At 41.2% G+C, this 15,005-nt stretch overlaps 2 protein-coding genes across 8 annotated transcripts in view; one reads left to right on the top strand and one right to left on the bottom strand.

Moving 5' to 3' along the window:
• Positions 1–13,144, bottom strand: part of LOC144308658 (ferritin light chain-like) — a 145,002-nt gene extending 131,858 nt beyond the window's left edge. For 2 of the 6 annotated variants that reach the window (XR_013375043.1, XR_013375041.1), the window contains exons 1-2: positions 12,944–13,004; positions 7,175–7,253 (exon numbers count right to left, since the gene is read on the bottom strand). Coding sequence is in view for 1 of the 6 variants with exons in the window: in XM_077889483.1 (XP_077745609.1) it covers positions 7,175–7,253; positions 12,944–13,003 (139 nt within the window). In the remaining 5 variants the exon portion in view is untranslated. Of the gene's footprint in view, positions 1–7,174; positions 7,254–12,943 lie in introns of all 6 variants that reach the window. The other 4 variants (XR_013375044.1, XR_013375042.1, XR_013375045.1 and 1 more) reach the window with 4 other exon arrangements.
• A 66-nt stretch (positions 13,145–13,210) lies between these two features.
• The window catches only part of TSPAN7 (tetraspanin 7), a 128,217-nt gene continuing 126,422 nt past the window's right edge, over positions 13,211–15,005 (top strand). Inside the window, exon 1 of one of the 2 annotated variants that reach the window (XM_077889481.1) lies at positions 13,211–13,364. In XM_077889481.1, the coding sequence (XP_077745607.1) occupies positions 13,284–13,364 (81 nt within the window). In that variant the 5' untranslated portion in view covers positions 13,211–13,283. The remainder of the gene's footprint in view (positions 13,365–15,005) is intronic. The other variant, XM_077889482.1, reaches the window with a different exon arrangement.

Genomic DNA, 15,005 nt, shown 5'->3' with positions numbered 1-15,005 from the left:
TGAAGGTTCAAAGATAATTCTCTAATAAATGAATCTAAACTAAAATAAATCAATCACCATTAAGTAGAAAATATTCCTATAAGAGTCAATAAACATTAATTAATCTTTGGATTTCAAAAATAGGGTCCAATAAACATTACGATACAAATGACTAAAAATCGGGATCCCTGGGTGGCTCAGTGGTTTAGCGCCTGCCTTCAGCCCAGGGCGTGATCCTGGATTCCCGAGATTGAGTCCCACATCAGGCTCCCTGCATGGAGCCTGCTTCTCCCTCTGCCTATGCCTCTGCCTCTCTCTCTCTCTCTCTCTGTGTCTCTCATGAATAAATAAATAAAATCTTTTAAAAATTTGACTAAAAACGGGGGCGTCGGGGTGGCTCAGTTGGTTAAGCATCTGCCTTTGGCTTAGGTCATGATCCCAGGTCCTGCGATCAAGGCCTTGTGGGGCTCCCTGCTCAGTGGGGCCTCTGCTTCTCCCTCACCTTCTGCTCCTTCTCCACACCTGCTAGTGCTCTCTTCTGTGCTCTCTCTCTCTCAATTATTTGAGAAATAATTTTTTAAAAATAAATAAATGGCTATAAATGGTTTAAAAAACTGCACAGAACCGGGATACCTGCAACTATTATCTTTTTGGCTGAATTCTTCTGAAACATGTCTCTATCAATTATATCTTTTATGTCACAGGAACACAGTATTTATCACAGCTATTGGAGTCAGCATAAAAGCATGAAATTCTTTTAATAAAAGATTATCAGTAACCAAAGATTCATATATCTGCTGAGTAAATTACCTAAAGCTGGACATGTATAGGGGATACGTGTCAGGAGGATGTTTCGTCAGCTGCTGTGTGGTAAGGTGACTCAGTATTTAGGAAGAGAACAAAAGGAAAAAAATGGTTTATGTCCCACTTCAGATGCTACTGCATGATTATGGATTACAGGGCAACAGGAGTGACTGCAACCTAGCTTGGAATGCTGTTAGCAGGGGTAAGACACTGGTTTCTTATCAGCTATTTCTTTGAAAACAGAAAAAATTCATTTTGAATATACAGCTAAAGAGGGAGTTACAGAAGGTATCATTGGCTCCCCAAAGTGAAATTATCAATCTAGATGTCTTGAAAAATTAATAACTTAAATTTTTTCTAAATATAAAAGAAATATTTGCTTTCACAGAACATATAGTAAAAGCAGAAAATGTAAAAAATAAAAGAAAAAATTACAAAATGAAAAGATATCAGATCATGAGGTATAATTATCACTGTGTCTGTGTGTCTCCCAATATGCATACTATATATATAATTTCATTTTTTGTCACTGAAAACATACTATGGGAATTTCCTGTATCAAAGTCTTCTACAACATTAATTTGATGGCTGCATAGAATTCCATCCTATAGACATGGAGCATTTGTAATAATATCATTCTATATGTTTAGTGTGGAAACAACTTAATGCTTGTGATTTGCTACAAAATTATAAAAAGTTCTAAAAAAAAGGAAAAAGGTGTGTATTAGCTAGCTATTACTATGTAACAAACCACTGCAAACTTATAGGTGTAAAACCAGAGTTATTTAAGAAAAAATTCTGTGGTCAGCAATTTAGGCTGTACACATCTTGGCCATTCTCTGGTCTCAGTTGAGGTCCCTTATACATCTGTGGTTGGTTGTAAATTGGCTTTGCTGACCTTGACTGGGCTCCCTTACAGTTTTGAGATGTCATCTGGGGCAGGAGGGCTGGCTAGATTCTGACACATATGGTTTCTCATTCTCTAGCAGGCCAGCATGGACTTATTCCATTAGCAGTCCTGAGGCTCCAGAGAGTGAGCAAAAGCCTGTGAGTTACCCAGGGGCCTAGGCTTGTGACTATCATAATGCCATTTTTTTCTGCATTCTATTGTTCAAGGAAAGGAACAAGGCCAGCCCAGATTCAAAGAGTGGATAAATAGATTCTAGTTTTTATGGAAAGAACTTCAAAATCACATGGCAAAAGGGCACAGAATTAGGGAGATAAAGAATTCTGTCCAATTTTACAAACAAGTGATCACAGGATGTCTTACCTAGAGACCAGGAAGCTGCTACTACTCTTTGGCTGGAGGCCAGAAACTCACACTCGATGCTGACCTGTGAAAGGTACTACTGCTGCCTCTTTTTGAAGTGCTGCTGCCACTGAATAGAAACCTAGGAGTCCATAACCTTACTAATGCCATTAAAAGTGCACATGAAACATTCTCCAGGACAGATCACATGTTAGGTCACAGAACAAGTCTCAATAAGTTTAAGATTGAGATCATGTCATGCATTTTTTCCAACTGCAATAGTATGAAACTAGAAATTAATTACAAGAAAAAAACTGGAAAAAACACAAATATGAGGAGGCTGAACAACATGCCACTAAGCAACCAATGGGTCAATGAAGAAATCAAAGAGGAAATAAAAAAAATAGTCTCTGCCTGTGTGTCTGCCTCTCTCTCTCTCCCTCTGTGTCACTCTTGAATAAATAAAAAATCTTTAAAAAATACATGGAGACAAATGAAAATGTGTACAACAGTCTAAAATCTTTGGCATGCAGCGAAAGCATTTCTAAAAGGGACATTTATAGCAATACAGGCTTAACTCAAGAAACAAGAAAAATCTCAAACAATGTAACCTTACACCGAAAGGGACTAGAATAAGGAGAATAAAGCCAAAATTAGTAGAAGGAAGACAGGAACAAAGATCAGAGCGGAAATAAATGAAATAGGGACTAAAAAATAAAAATTAAAAAAATCAATGAAACAAAGAGCTGGTTCTCTGAAGAGATAAACAGAATTGATAAACCTTTAACCAGATCTGTCAAGAAAAAGAGAGAAGACCAAAATAAATAAAATCAGAAATGAAAGAGGAGAACAACTGATACCACAGAAATACAAAGGATTATAAGAAACTAGTAGGAAAAATTATATGCCAACACATTGGACAACCTAGAAGGAAGGGATAAATTCCCAGAACCATAAAATATTTGAAAACTAAATCAGAAAGAAGTAGAAAATCTGAAGAGATCAATTTCTAGCAGTGAAATTGAATCAGTAACCAAAAAACTCCCAACAAGCATAGTTCTGAGACCAGATGGATTCACAGGCGAATTCTCAAAACATTTAAAAAAAGAGATACTACCAATTCTCCTCAAACTACTCCACAAAATAGAAAACATTCTATGAGGCCAGCATTACCCTGATACCAAAACCAAAGACAATACGAAAAAAGAAAACTACAGGCCAATATCCCTGATGAACACAGATACAAAAATCCTCAACAAAATATTAGTACCCTGTATTCAACAATACATTAAAAGGATCATTTCCTACAATCAAGTGGAATTTATTCCAGGGATGCAAAAATGATTCAATATCTGCAAATCAATGTGAACACCACATTAACTAAATGAAGGATAAAAATCATATGATCATCTCAATAGATTCAGATAAAGCATTTGTCAAAATTCAACATCCATTCATGATAAAAACCCTCAAAAAAGTGGGTTTACAAGGAGCATATCTCAACTTATGAAAGCCACATATGAAAAACCCACAGCTAGCATCATACAGAATGATGAAAAAACTGAGAGCTTTTCCTCTAAGATTAGGAACAAAACAAGGATGTCCACTATCACCACTTTTATTCAACATAATACTGGAATTCCTAGTCACAGCAATCAGGCAAGAAAAAGAAATAAAAAGCATTCAAATTGGTAAGGAAGAAGTAAAATTGCCACTATTTGCAGATAAGATAGAAAAACCTAGACTCCACCAAAAAACTATTAGAATAAATTCAGTATACAAATTAATATGCAGAAGTTTCAATATAAATCAATATCCAGAAATCTGTTGTACTTCTCTTTTTTTCAAAGATTTTATTTATTTGAGAGTGAGAGAGAAAGAGAGAAAGAGAGAGCGCACGAGTAGGGGGAGGGGCAGAGGGAGAAGCAGACTCCCTGCTCAGCAGGGTGCCCAACACTGGGCTCAATCCCAGACTTTGGGATCATGACTTTAGCTAAAGGCAGATGCTTAACCAACTGAACCACCCAGGTACCCCAGAAATTTGTTGCATTTCTATACACTAATAATAAAGTAGCAGAAAGAGAAATTAAGAAAGCAATTCCATTTACAGTTTCAACAAAAAGAATAAAATACCCAGGAATAAGCTTAACCAAGATGGTGAAAAAGCTGTGTTCTAAAAACTATGAGACACTGATGAAAGAAACTGAAATTGATATAAAGAAATGGAAAGATATATCATGCTCATGGATTGGAAGAATTAATGTTGTCAAAATGTCCATACTACCAAAAGCAATCTACAGATTCAATGCAATCCCTATTAAAATATCAATAGCAGTTTTTCACAGAAATAGAACAAATGACCCTAAAATGTATATAGAACCACAAAAAAACCCAAATAGCCAAAATGGTCTTGAGGAAGAACAACAAAGCTGGAGGTATCAATTCTAGATTTCAAGATATACTACAAAGCTATAATAAAACACTATGGTACTGGCACAAAAATAGACACATAGAACAACAGAACAATAGAGATGACAGAAGTAAACCCACATCTATATGTTCATAGATATATCTATTTCTGGGAGGCAAAATAAGGAGGCAAAAATATACAGTGGGAGAAAGACATTCTCTTCAATAAATGGTGTTGGGAAAACTGGACAGCTATATGCAAAAGATGAAACTGGACCAATTTCTTACACCATACACAAAAATAAACTCAGAATGCATTAAATGCCTAAATGTGAGATCCGAAACCATAAAACTCATAAAAGAAAACATAGACAATAATGTCTTTAACATTGGTCTTAGCAACATTTTTCTAGATCTGTCTCCTCAGGCAAGGGAAACAAAAGCAAAAATGGACTACTAGGACTATACCAAAATAAAAAGCTTTTGCACGGTGAAGTAAACAATCAACAAAATGAAAAGGGAGAAGTTTCTTCTCCCCTACTAAGTGGGAGAAGATATTTCCAAATGATATATCTGATAAGGGATTAATATCCAAAATACAAAAAGAACATCTACGACTCACCACCAAAAAACCAAATAATCCAGTTAAAAAAGGGAGGATCTGAATAAACATTATTACAAGGAAGACATACAAATGGCCAACATATGCATGAAAAAATGCTCAACATCACTCATCATCAGGGAAATGCAAATCAAAACTACAGTGAGCTATATTACCTCATACCAGTCTAAACGGCTAATATCAAAAAGATACAACAAGTTTGAGCGAGGATGTGGAGAAAAAGGAATGCCTGTGCATTCTTGGTGGGAATGCAAATTGGTGCAGCCACTGTGGAAAATAGTATAGAGGTTCCCCCCAAAATTAGAAACAGAATTACCATATAATCCAGTAATTCCAATACTGAACATTTACCTAAAGAAAATGAAAACATTAATTCGAATAGATACATGCACCCCTGTTTATTGCGGTATTTACAATAGCTAATACATGGAAGCAACCCAAGTGTCCATCCATAGATAAATGGATAAAGAATATGTACTATGTATTGCCATTTGGTTGAGATCTGAAGGGATTATTGTTAAGTCACATTTATACATTTTTGTATTGTATACCAAATACACAAAAGTTTTATCTGCATTTCCCTATATCCAATTGCTGCAGGATAAATAAGAGATCCCAATAATAATTTTTCAAAAAGCATTTCTAGGGTTTATCCTCTATACACAGTGTTTCTTTTTAATAATTTATTTTTTACTATAAATGTAATATTGCTTGTAAAGAAATCAAATGAGCATTTGCATTGCTGAAATTCCATCATAATACAACTCACTGCTCAAAGATTGTCATGTATTTTCCTCCTGATTTTTTCATATGAACATTCTACTACATTTTATTCTTATATTTATACAGGATTATAATTCTCTCCTATAACTTGCTTTTATAAGTAAAAAATTATATATTATGTATTATATCTTGAAGGACCTTTTGTTTTAATACAGCTAAATGTATCTAATATTAAAAACCTCTATCATGGAATTCTATAGTATAGATAGGCTAAAAGATTTTTTCTTTTTTCTTTATCAATTCTATTGTTTTCATATTCACCAAATATATATATATATTTTTTATTGGAGTTCGACTTGCCAACATATAGTACAACACCTAGTGCTCATCCCGTCAAGTGCCCCCCTCAGTACACGTCTAAAATTTTTATGGTTCATCTTCCCCAGTAGAGTGCACACTCCCTGAGGACAGGGACTTGGTTTGGTTTGGTCACAGTTATCCCCAGCACTTAGAAAAGTGCCTGGCAAATAGCAGATACTCAAAAACTTTGTCGAATAAATGACTGGCAAGATACTATTTATGTCGAATAAATAACTGGCAAGATACTATTTATGAGTATTTGTGTTGTTTCCATTTTTTACTCTTCCAATCATGAATTTTGCAATTAGTAACCTTATAGTGTATTTTGTGCACCTATTTATTTTTGTAGGGCAAAATCCTAGGGAAGCAATTGCTCAGTCAAAAAAAAAAAAACAAACAAACCAAACCAAACCAAACCAAACCAAAACAAAACAAAAAAACCCTCTAAAACTGAAGAACTTCAATCCCTCTCAAATTCCTCCCAACATATTCAGGAAGTCCCCAAATGTAAAAGGAGGCAGCGCTTGAATTTATAAACCCAGTCTTCCTACCTATTACCTACTGCTGCTACTGGAGTCTCACAAATATAATCCTGTCAATAAGTGGCATTGGCCTTTTCCTTCATTTTAGCTTGTGCTGTTTGAGGAAGTTGTCTGAATGTGTTCCCACCCCATGTTCTGAGACACTCAACTGCCAGTCTGTTGAAATGAGAACAGTACCCTTTGTCCCTGTTAATATTTTGTTCAGCAGGCTATATTGGCTACAAAACTTTGTGCTCCCAGTATCTTTATGAAATTTTTTCTCATTTAGTTTTTTTTTTAACACATGCTTTTCCCAAGGCTCAGGGGTAAATCCATATGAGGAAAAGGCATCATTCATTCTACATCCTCATCCATGTCCTATGGAGCTGTCCTCAAAACAAACCTAAACCTCTGATGCTGATGAAGCCTACTTAAATCAAATTTGCAGAGTTCAGTTCTCTCCTCTCTTTGGTTGAGTGCTTTCCTGAGTGGCTTTTACAAACATACCTTCGGCAGGTGCAGTGTCACTCCTGCAGATGTTTCTGATACTCAGAGTAAAAGTCATCTTTGTGTTCAGGTAGGGACCCTGGAAACACACAGATATATGAATAAATATAGAAATTTAGATGAATACACATACAAATTTCATCTAAGCAAGTTTTCAAACAGTTCAAGATTCTTCCCCCCTTATCAAGTCCTACAACTTTAGTGTTTTAATCTTTTGAGAGGGCTTCCATTATAAATATTTTCCTTTTCCATTAAAAATGTGAGATCTGATCATTTCAAAATTCTAGGAAAGATAGTAAATATTAAAAAAGAAAAGAAAATCATTTATAACCTCACCACCCAGAGGTACCAGTGTGAAAATTTCATACACATTTTAAAAATGTAATCTTGTGCCCAAGGTGGGGCTTGAACTCCCAACCGCAAGATCAAGAGTCACTTGCTCTACCTACTGAGCCAGTCAGGTGTCTCAATTTTATACACATCTTCTTCTAATTTTTTCTCGATATATTCTTACATAGTTGAGGTCATATTGCATATTTTCCTATGACTTCTTTCTTATCAGAAAAAAAAATTCCCTTTGGGACTAAAAAGTTCTTCATACACATACTTTGTAGTAACTATAAAGCAGTCTCTTGCTTGGATGGACTGTATTTTGGGATTATGCATTTTAGAAACTGCCCTACAAGTTTATGCCAACTAAAAGTCATATTCAGTTCCTCCTTTTCCTTCATTACCCAAATTCACTCAGTCCTGAGGGCTGACACCCCCCCTTTTTTTTCCAGAGAGGGAGAGGTACGGAGAGAGGGATAGAAGAAGAGGGAGGGAGAGAATCTTAAGCAGGCTTTAATGTGGAGTCTGACACGGGTCTATATTTCATGACCCTGAAATCCGGACCTGAGTCGAAATCAAGAGTTGGATACTGGACCAACAGAGCCACCTAGGTGCCTCTTGTCTATTCGATTTCTAAACAGTTTATCTGCCCTAGGGCTTTCAATCCCAGCTAAAGCATCTGTGGAGCTTTTACAAAATACTGATTCCTGTGGCTCCACCAGAGACTGAGTCAGTCAGAATCTCTAGGGGATGGAATCTAGGCATCTGCGAGTCTACAAGCTGTCCAGTGGATTTTTATGCAGCCTGAGTTGAGATGTGCTGCTCTTTCACCTCCTCCAGCCTCACTGCCACTACATGAGGTCCAGCCTTCATCAACTGCCAGGAAGGTGATTGCAGTTACCTCATAACCCCAAAATTACTTCCCTGAAACACAGGTCAGATCATGTCACTCTTACTGAGAGGCTCTTCACTGCTCTCTACTGCCTATGCAAGAGTAACTTGGCCTTAGCAAGGCCCTCCTCCATCACAGCCTTGCATTTCTGCAACCTGTCCTACTCTAGTTCCTCTGGTGCACCTCACCACTCTCCGCAGGAAGCATTCTGCTTTTGTTCATGCTGCGCCCTGGCCTATAATGATATCCTTCTCCTTTCCCCAAACAACACCATTATCTTATTCATACTGCAAGGTCCACCCTTCTTCAATGAGTCAGCAATCATCTATTGGGGGACAACTATGTACCATCCATTTGGTCAACATTTTCTGAGTTGCTGCTGCATCTAGGTGGTGGGGGATATGACAGTGAATACACTAGACAAAAACACCTGCCATGGGGAGCTTGGCAGGAGAGGCAGACAACAAAACAAAAACACGAATAAGAAAATGGTAGCTGAGTGTAATGTAGGCAATTAGAGCAGATAGGTACTGTGTGGCTATTTTGGACTGGGTGACTATTTTCGTCTGAAATGGGTCTTTCTGAGGTGACAACTATACTGAGATCTGAATGGCAGGAAGGAAGGGAGTAAGCATTCTAATGATAGGACCAGCCAGGGTGAAGGCTTTCAGGTGGAAGGAAGTCTGACTAAAGAACAGAAAGGAGGCCAGAGCAGCTAAAGTGCAGTGGTAAAGGGAGAATAATGGAAGATGTCAGAGCTAGCTCCTGAATGCTTGCAAAGTCAGGGTAGAGGGTTGAAATTTAATTCATTGTACAATGATGGGAAGCCACTGGAGGGTTTTATACAAGAGAGTGACATGATATGGTTGTGTTTGAAAAAGATTATGCTGGTGGCTGTGTGAACAACAGATTGAGGGGGCGTTGGTAGCAGGGACCAGGTAGGTGCTTTGGTGGCAGTCCAGTTCTCCTGGAAGTACTGCTGAATTTAAGGCAAATAAAAATCCAAAGCTTCCCTTATTTTAGGCAAAGTATTAAAATTCTTATTATCAGCTAATAGAACCTGGAAGGGCTGACCTCTGTCCTGCCTCCTGTATACCATCTTTGCCTCTGCTATTGAGCCTTGATGACTTTGCCAGCTCCCCAAATGCAGAATTTCTTCAGGCCCCAGGGCCTCTAGACTTGCTGTGGTTGTTGTATTTGTGTGATAAAATACTCACAAAGTTTACAATTTTAGCCATTTTAAAGTGTACAATCCAGTGGCATTAAGTACATTAACAATGTTGTACAACAATCACCACGGTCTAGCTCCAAAACTTTTTCACCATCTCAAGAGAAAACCCTGGAACTACTAAGTAGTCATTTCCCACTACCCATTCCTGCAGCCCCAGGTAACCACTCATCTGCTTCCTATCTCGATGGACTTGCCTGTTCTGGATGGTTCATACAAATGTAATAATATAATATGTGGGTTGTGTATCTGGCTTCTTTCACTTAGTAGGTTTTCAAGATTCATCTGTGTTGTAGCAGGTGTCAGCACTTCATTCCTTTTTATGATTGAATAATATTCCATTGTATGGAGAGACCACATATTGTGGATCTGTTTGGCAGCTGGTAGACATTTAGGCTGCTTCCACCATTCAGCTACTGTGACTGGTGCTGCTGTGAACATTCACATACAAGTTTTTGTTTGTACACCTGTTTGCCATTCTTTTGGTCATATACCTGGCAGTGGAACTGCTGGGTGACATGGTTGGTCGCTGTGATTATATCTGGAGCAACTGTACATCAGTGAATCTTAGGCATGTTATTGGTCTCCTGTGGCTGCTCTAACAAAGTCACACAAAATGTGTGGCTTACATGACATTTATTCTCTCACAGTTCTGGAGGCCAGAAGTCTGAAATTAAAGCGTCAGCAGTGCCACGGCCCCTCCGAGACCGTATTTGTTTCTTGCCTTTTCAGTTCTTTGGTATTCCTCGGCTTGTTTGCAGTTGTGTCACTCTGGCCACGTGCCTTCCCCCCATGTGTCTCTGTGCCTTCACATGGACCCTCCTCATGTCTCTTCTTTTAAGGACACCCACCATACTGCATTATGGGTCCACCTTCCTCCAGTATGACCTCATTGCAGCTTAAATACTTGCATCTGCAACAACCCTATTTCCAAGTAGGATCACTTTCTCAGGTACTGAAGGTCATTACTGTGCATGTGAATACCCTAGAGATCTTGTTAACATGGGCTCAGAGTGGGGCCTGAGGTTCTGCATTTTCAATAAGCTCTCCCAGTGGATGCTGCTTCAAGGATAGGGTGACCGACTTGTTCTGGTTTGCCAATGACTTTCCTGGCTTTGGCAATGAAAATCCAGAGTGCAAGGAAACCCCTCAGTCCTGGAAAAACTGGAATGGTTTGTCGCCCTATGAAATCACCCAGACCACAATCTGAATAACAAGGATTTAGCGATGAGCTCTGCTAATTTACCCATGAATTATGTTATTGAATATTCATTTACCTTTACATTTAAATAATCGTTTTTTGCTAGAACAGTCCAAGTTTTCAAGAATCTGGACCTAATCCTCAGAAAGCTCCAAACTGTAAAATAGTTGAGCTGATGGGCACCATCTGTGAAGATCATGTGTTAACTCATCAAATTATCTATGATACTCAGCAGTATCATAGGTTAGGTTGAAAATTGAGATTTCTGACTCCTTTACAGAGTTATTATGCATGGGCAAGACCTATTGAGGCTAAGCAAGACCTATTGAGGCTAAACCCAGCATACTGGGTTTGAAGTATTCAGTATTCTTTTCCTGCTACTGCCTAGGTACTATAAAAATGTAGGAGAAAGCTCCTTTCTGAAGTTGGGCTTAAGCTCATTGCAATAGAGACAACATTCCCCAACTCTTGATTCCTATTAGGACCACCTGAAGAACTTAGAAACTGCTGAGACCAAATAATTCAGGCTACCAGAGATGGGGCATAGGCAGTCATAGGTTTTGCTTTTTTATATAAGCTCTCCAGGTGATCCAAATGAGTAACCAGCATTGAGAATAATTGTGCAGGAACTTCCTTTATAACAGAAACCTTGCCAATCTGTTCCTAATCTTTTTTTTCACCTGCACCCATATTCCTCTCCACTCCCCTCTATGTCCACATATTCTTTTGTTATGGCTGATCATTTCCTTAAGCAGGTTCTCCTCTTCCTCCTGTTTGTGTCCTGTTTATACAATGACCTCACTGACCTGGGACCATGTTAAACTTACTGGAGGTAATAATTACTCCTGCAACAACTGACCTTGGCAGGCTTTCTTTAAGCCTATTGACCGGTTTTTTATTCTTTCTCAGAAGATGTCCTTAACATCATCCACGATAGAGTTAGCCTATGATAGTGTTGCTGTTTTGACTGCAGAATCTCTCAGGAATCAAGGTAAATCTCCCACAGAATCTGTACTGTATGTTCCTCTACAAGCCAGCCACAGGAAATCTGGGTGGAGTGTACATAATTCTTTTATTGGGATATAATTCACATGTCATAAAAGCCGCCCTTCTAAAGTGTGCCATTCAGTGGTTTTTAGTATGTTCACAAAATTGTGCAACCATCACCACTATCAAATTTGTCACTCAAAAAAAAAAAAAAAACCACCCCTATTCATTAACAGTCACTCCTTATTCCTGCCACCACTTCCCCTGCAACCTCTATTTTTGTCTCTGTGGATCTGTCTATTCCGGACTTTGCCTATACGTGGATCATTCAACACTGGTCTTTTGTGTCTAGCTTATTTCACTTAGCAGATTTTCAAGGTTCATACATATAGCATGTATAAGTACTTCATTCCTTTTTGTGGCCAAATAATTTTCCACCATATGGATTTACTATGTCTATCCATGTATAACTGATGAACATTAAAGTTGTTCCTGCTTTTGGGCTATGATAATGCTGTAAACATTCATGTTTATAGCTTTTCACGTACATGTTTTCAAATCTCTTGGGTATATATCTAGGAGAACTGCTGGGTCATATGGCATCTCTAATGTTTAGCTTGAGGAACTTCTGAATTGTTTTTGAACATTATTTTTTGACCTTGATACAACTCTGTCTTGCCTGGGTGTGAGGTGGTTTGAACTTGTTAGGGTGGGAAAATATGGTTCTCAGGCTCTTTAAACAATTTTTTTCTGTTATCTGCTAAACATTTTATGTGCAGGAAGAATGGTACCTTCACGCATACACTGGTCATTGGGCATCATTTCAAAATGTGAGGACCTCTAAAAAATGGCATTTCTGTGGTGGCGAGGGTTAGGGGTGTCTGAGTTCCCAGGTTCCTGACCATCCCTCCGGCTGTATCTCCGGCCACCTGTCACAGTCTGTTTCTGGCACAGACAAGGCCTGCTCTTCCAAGGACACGACTATTGGGCCACTTCCATCTGAGAAGGCCTGGTGGGGCGCCTAAATGCAGAAACGTGACTGCTTTTCGGGGATACCAATAAAGCTCGTGTCGCCAGGTACAGAAAGGCCTAGAAACGTAAAGCCCTACGGTGCATCAAGCAGAAACTTACGTGCGTCGGCTGCCTGGAAGGGCTGGCGCTGACCTCCGACCCCGCCCCAGGCTCTTCCATTCCCTCCTCGCGGCCCAGCCCGGCTCTGCGCCTGGGGACCTGAGCCTGCGCGGGCTTGCCTGCGCGGGCGGCCTTCTCAGCATGCGCAGTCGCCGGCCGCCGGACTCCTTAAATCGGAGCCCCGCGGAGTGCGCGCTCACGCAGGCGCACGGGCTCGTCTGCGCGCGCACGGGGCCTCTCGCCGCACGCGCCCCCGCCCCGCCCCGCCCCGCCTCCTCCCCCCTCCCGCGCGCCCGCCCGCCGCCCGCCGCCGCCGCCGCCGCCGCCGGAGCTCTGTAGTATGGCATCGAGGAGAATGGAGACCAAACCTGTGATAACCTGTCTCAAAACCCTCCTCATCATCTACTCCTTCGTCTTCTGGGTGAGTGGCCACGCTGGGCGGGTGGCCGGGCCTCCGGCTGTCAATCCTTTTAGTGATGCTCGGGGAAAAGGAAGAGTGGGAAAAAACCCAAACCAAAAATCTCATCCCGGTCCCCTCCTTAAGGAGATAGGCTCAGGGGGCTGGGCTGGGGCTGCAGGATGGCGAGGTGCAAGCTTGGGGCTGCTCGGACCCTGGACCCCGCCCGGCGCAGGCTGCAAGGGGCTGCGTGGTGGCGGTGACTGCAGGTTGTCGACATTTCCCAAATTTGTTTTAATGCACTGATTTATTTTTTTAAGCTCGCGGGATAGGGTCAAGCCTCTAGGGAAAGTTGCGGGTTTATTCGTCCGTTCCCCTCTCTGGACACCCCTCCCCGACCTTCCATATCAGCCTGTTCGCTGTGCCTCCAGGAGCTAACCTGGCTGGGAGAGGGCGCGGGAGCACTGGGTTTGATCCCAGATTCCTGGTTAGTCCCAAGCCCTCGGGGCTGCGAGAGGGAGGCACCAGGAGCCCTGTGCCTGCCTGGCTGGGCAAGGGCGACCAGAGCCCCCAAGCGCTCCGATGGGGAGAGGGAACTGCCGTCGCGCAGAGACGCACTGAGAAGAGAGGGTCTTACATAAACTAGGGGCATCTTTGAGCTTCCTCGGCGACCAGAGAGGTGGGTCTTATGACCCTTTTCCCACCCCTCTCCGGTCTTTATCTGGTCTTTCTGTCATTGCATGAACCTAATCCGCAGAGTCCTGGGGGAGGACCCCCGCCACTTGGTGACAGCAATAGCGCCCCAACTCTACTTCCCATCTAACCAGTGCTGCTCCCAGTCCTTGAAGCTCAATGCAGAAGGGTGACGTCAACCCCTCAGCTGAGGCCTCGGGGGGCTGCGTGGTGCACCTCGCGGAGGGATGCGCCCTTCTGCGCGCGGGGGTAGGTGGAGGAGAGGGGGGGCAAGGCTTGTGCCTTACCTCATCCTGTTTGGCAATTCGTGGAATCAGTGCAGGGCTGACACTGCAGTGATTCACTTGGAGGGGTGGGTGGCACCTAAAGACCCGTTCCCTGTTGTTTCTCTTTTCATGTAGGAACCCCCTCCCTCCTCAAGTTCCCCATTTTCCACACCAAGCCACAACCACCCAGAAGGAGAATGAATGTCTGTTACAGCCTCTCCCTGCCCCCTCCCCAATAATTTGGGTCATTTCACCTTTCCAAGGCAGTCATTTTGAAACCTGAGGTCTGTAGAAGAAGCTAATCCCGCCTTTGCTTTTTTTCTCTGTGTCACCCCCCCCCAACCCCAATTAGCCCTAGTTTTGGCTCGAAACCAGGCACAGTACTGTGTGAGGTACCCAGACTTGGGTTGATGGCGAACCGGCTGTTTGTAATGATAAAGGCAGGATCTGAGATTTATTAAGGATGAAAAAAAAATCTCTAATGCGTCCCCCCACCCCCACCCCCGCGCGCTGGTATTTTCTTGTCACTGGCATTGGTGATTCTTCAGGTCGGGAAACTGTGGGCTCTGGGGACCAGACATTCCAAGGGCTCTGCAGTGAGATAGGATTAGATTAACCGGTATATCACATAAGGCAGACACAGAAATGGACTTTATTTGGTCTGAAAACGACACAGGTTGAAAATTTTTGCCGAAACTTTCCAGTA

Source organism: Canis aureus, chromosome X, assembly GCF_053574225.1.
Source record: "Canis aureus isolate CA01 chromosome X, VMU_Caureus_v.1.0, whole genome shotgun sequence".
Taxonomy (NCBI): Eukaryota; Metazoa; Chordata; class Mammalia; order Carnivora; family Canidae; genus Canis; species Canis aureus.
Note: the sequence above shows the minus strand (reverse complement) of the source record. Positions and strands in the feature narration are given on the sequence as shown.